Source organism: Mirounga leonina, unplaced genomic scaffold (assembly GCF_011800145.1).
Source record: "Mirounga leonina isolate KUSES-001 unplaced genomic scaffold, KU_Mleo_1.0 Mir_82, whole genome shotgun sequence".
Classification (NCBI taxonomy): domain Eukaryota; kingdom Metazoa; phylum Chordata; class Mammalia; order Carnivora; family Phocidae; genus Mirounga; species Mirounga leonina.
In genome coordinates, this window is record NW_023270825.1 from 2,431,131 (window position 1) to 2,433,849 (window position 2,719).

At 63.7% G+C, this 2,719-nt stretch overlaps 1 protein-coding gene across 1 annotated transcript; it reads right to left on the reverse strand.

Annotated features, from left to right (window-relative positions):
* Positions 1-1,802, reverse strand: LBHD2 (LBH domain containing 2). Its single transcript, XM_034992979.1, has 2 exons — positions 1,734-1,802; positions 1-165 (listed from the first exon to the last, which is right to left on the reverse strand). Exons 1-2 carry the CDS (start codon positions 1,800-1,802, stop codon positions 1-3), a joined length of 234 nt encoding a protein of 77 aa, XP_034848870.1.
* Between the last annotated feature and the right edge of the window lie 917 nt (positions 1,803-2,719).

Below are 2,719 nucleotides of genomic sequence, written 5' to 3' on the forward strand. Positions count from 1 at the left end.
TCACTCACCAGCAGCAACCTGGCTCTGGGCTGATGCCCTCAGGGCGCCCTCTGGGGGCCAATGCAGCTCCCCACTCTCCCCAGAACCCACCTCACTGGACTCCACCACAATTGAGGGCAGCCGCTGGCCCAGCCGAGGGCCCTTGTCCCGGGCACCTGCCGCAGTCTGCAGGGAGGGGGGGCAGCAGTCAGGGCGATGCCGAGCCCTGGGCTCCCTGCTCCCTCCCACACCTGTCCTGCACTCTTCACTGGGAGGACCAGGGGCCCTCCCTGCCCAAGCTTCAGGTGTGTGTGAGGGGGGGCGGGGGCGGGGTTGTGCAGGTGCTGGCCCCTCCCCCATCCCACCCCTGAGGCTGGAGCACTCAGCACCTGGGGCACCAAAGGATCCATCTGGGCTCAGCCCTTAGGCCCGCTTCACAGACAGGAGCCTGAGACCAGAGAAGCCAAAGCCACATGGTGAGTGAGCCCAGGGCTTCTGTGCATCCCCAGCTGCCTCCTGTATCCTGCGCAGCCCCTTCCTGGGGTCTTCCCTGCTGGGCCCTTGGTCTCCTCCCCCGCTCAGAGGAGCTGGGAAGCTGTTACCATGGCAACCGGAGGCTCTCTGGGCTTGCTCTGGGCTCATTGTTCGGTGCCCACAAGAGTGTGCGGGGGCTGCCTCCCCAGGCCCTCCTGGTGCCCTCAGCAGCTCCCCCTCCCATTCAAGGCCTTCCAAGGTAGAGGCCCGAGCTGCACAGCAGCCGACGCCTGCACTGTCCCGCGTCCCTCCGTCCCTCCGCTCCCGCAAGCCCCCCTTCCTGGAGCTCCCCACCCCCCAACTCTCCGATGTAGACCTGCTTGGTGCCTGGCCCCCTCCCCCAATGGCGTGAGCGCCTTGAGGAAAAGCAGGCACACAGCTGCAGGGTTTTGCTAAGTGGCTCGGAACCCCCACAGCAGAACCATCTGAACATGTGTTTAAATGCACATTCCCGGGCTTGAGCCCAGACTCTCAGGGTGGGGGCCAGGAATCGGCATTTCCACCGGGTACCGCAGGGAACCCCATGGGGCTGGGACATCTCCACAATCAGAGGAACGGCAGTGCAGGGACCTGGCCACGCCTCAGCGACCGGACCATCCCGGCTCCTCCTGCTAGCATTGCGGGTCCTCCTGGAATCCCTCCCCACCTGCCGTTCTTCTCCCTGTCCTCCTCTGTGAAGGCCCGCTGACCCCCAACCGGGGCGCTCCTCGGCCCAGAGTGTGCCACTGGGATGGGGGAGGTCCAGCCAGCGGTGCTTGGAGCTCTAAGGCTTGGCATCCATCTGTCCTGCCAGGGAGGCCCCTGTGTGACTCTGGGCTGGTCCCCTGCCCGCCAGCAGTGCTAATGATGACAGTGTCCCAGCTCTAGAATGCAGAACATCAAGACTGCACCCTTCGTGCAGGACTTCACTTTTTGGCTGCATTAACACAGCCCCCGAAAACTAGGGGACCAGGGCAGAGGACTCTGGCATTGCCTCACCCAGCAGAGAGCAAACTGCTTTGGGGAGCAAACCCTAGAGTCCTCGAGGTCCAGGAGTGGTGCTGAGGAAGCCAGTGAGCTTCGCCTTCAATTGCTTCATGGAGCAGACTTCCAGAGAGGAACAACCGCCTCTCTCACACGGATGGGTAAACTGAGGCATTCCTCAAATCACAGGCCAGGGCTTGAGGCTGGCTTGCTCCTGTCCCCCATGGCTGGCACGCCCCAGGGCCCCAACTGCATACCTTTCCTGCTGGGCCTCCAGCCTCCTCCACTGGACTTAGCTCTGGCATGGCAGGCTGGGGGGCAGTCATGCTGTTGCCACTGCTGGGGTGCACGAAGACAGGGGGAGAAACGAGGTGTCTGCTGTGGGACAGATGCTGGAGTCCACTCTCCTCCTGGAAGCTTCCGACTGCTCCAGCCTACACCCACCCCACCCTGGGCCCACCGCCCCCTGCTTCAGCTGGACCTCTTGTACCCTTGCTCCCCGCCCAAACCCACCACTGGAGGGGGCCCTGGACAGGCACCACCCACCATGCCCAGGGTTGCAGGGGCAGAGCAGGAGAAGCTGACTCAGCCTTGAGACCCATGAAAGCTTCCTTGAAGACGGTCAACTGATCTGAGGCCTGGGGGCTGAGCAGGAGGCAGCCAGGCCAGTGGGGAGGAGAGATGTCTGCGACAGGGAACAGCTAGGCGAGGGCAAGAGATCTGGGGACCCAAAAGGGTTTGAGCCAGGAGGCTGGGAGCAGCGGGGGTCAGGTTCAAGTCAGCCAGAGGCAAAGGTGGCCACGTCCTCTCTGAGAGCGGACACCCCACACCCACTCGGGGCCAGGCCCTCGATACCCACAACCAAAGGGAAACCGGCATCCTGCCGCACTTGGCCACGCCCACTCGGGCCAGCACAAGGGCAAGGGAGCCCAGCCAGAGAGAGCACAGCAAGAGTTTCGGGAAGAGAAGCCCTGGTGGGCCTCATAGGCACCAGCCTTGGACTCTCCACCTACACTTGGCCGGAGGCACAAATGGGGGAGGGGTCTGGCTGGGAGGCGGCAGGGGGCCACAGGCAAGGGGCAGGAGTGCTGGGAGGGACCTGGGCAGAGGGAGAGCAGCAAGCTGGGGGATGGAATGCCTGTGAAGTCTTGCTGGTTGTGGGGGAGGGGTCCTGTGGGCACCAGCAGAGGCGGAGGGTTGTTATTCTGGGATATGAGCTTTCTTTCACCGAACACCCAGCTCA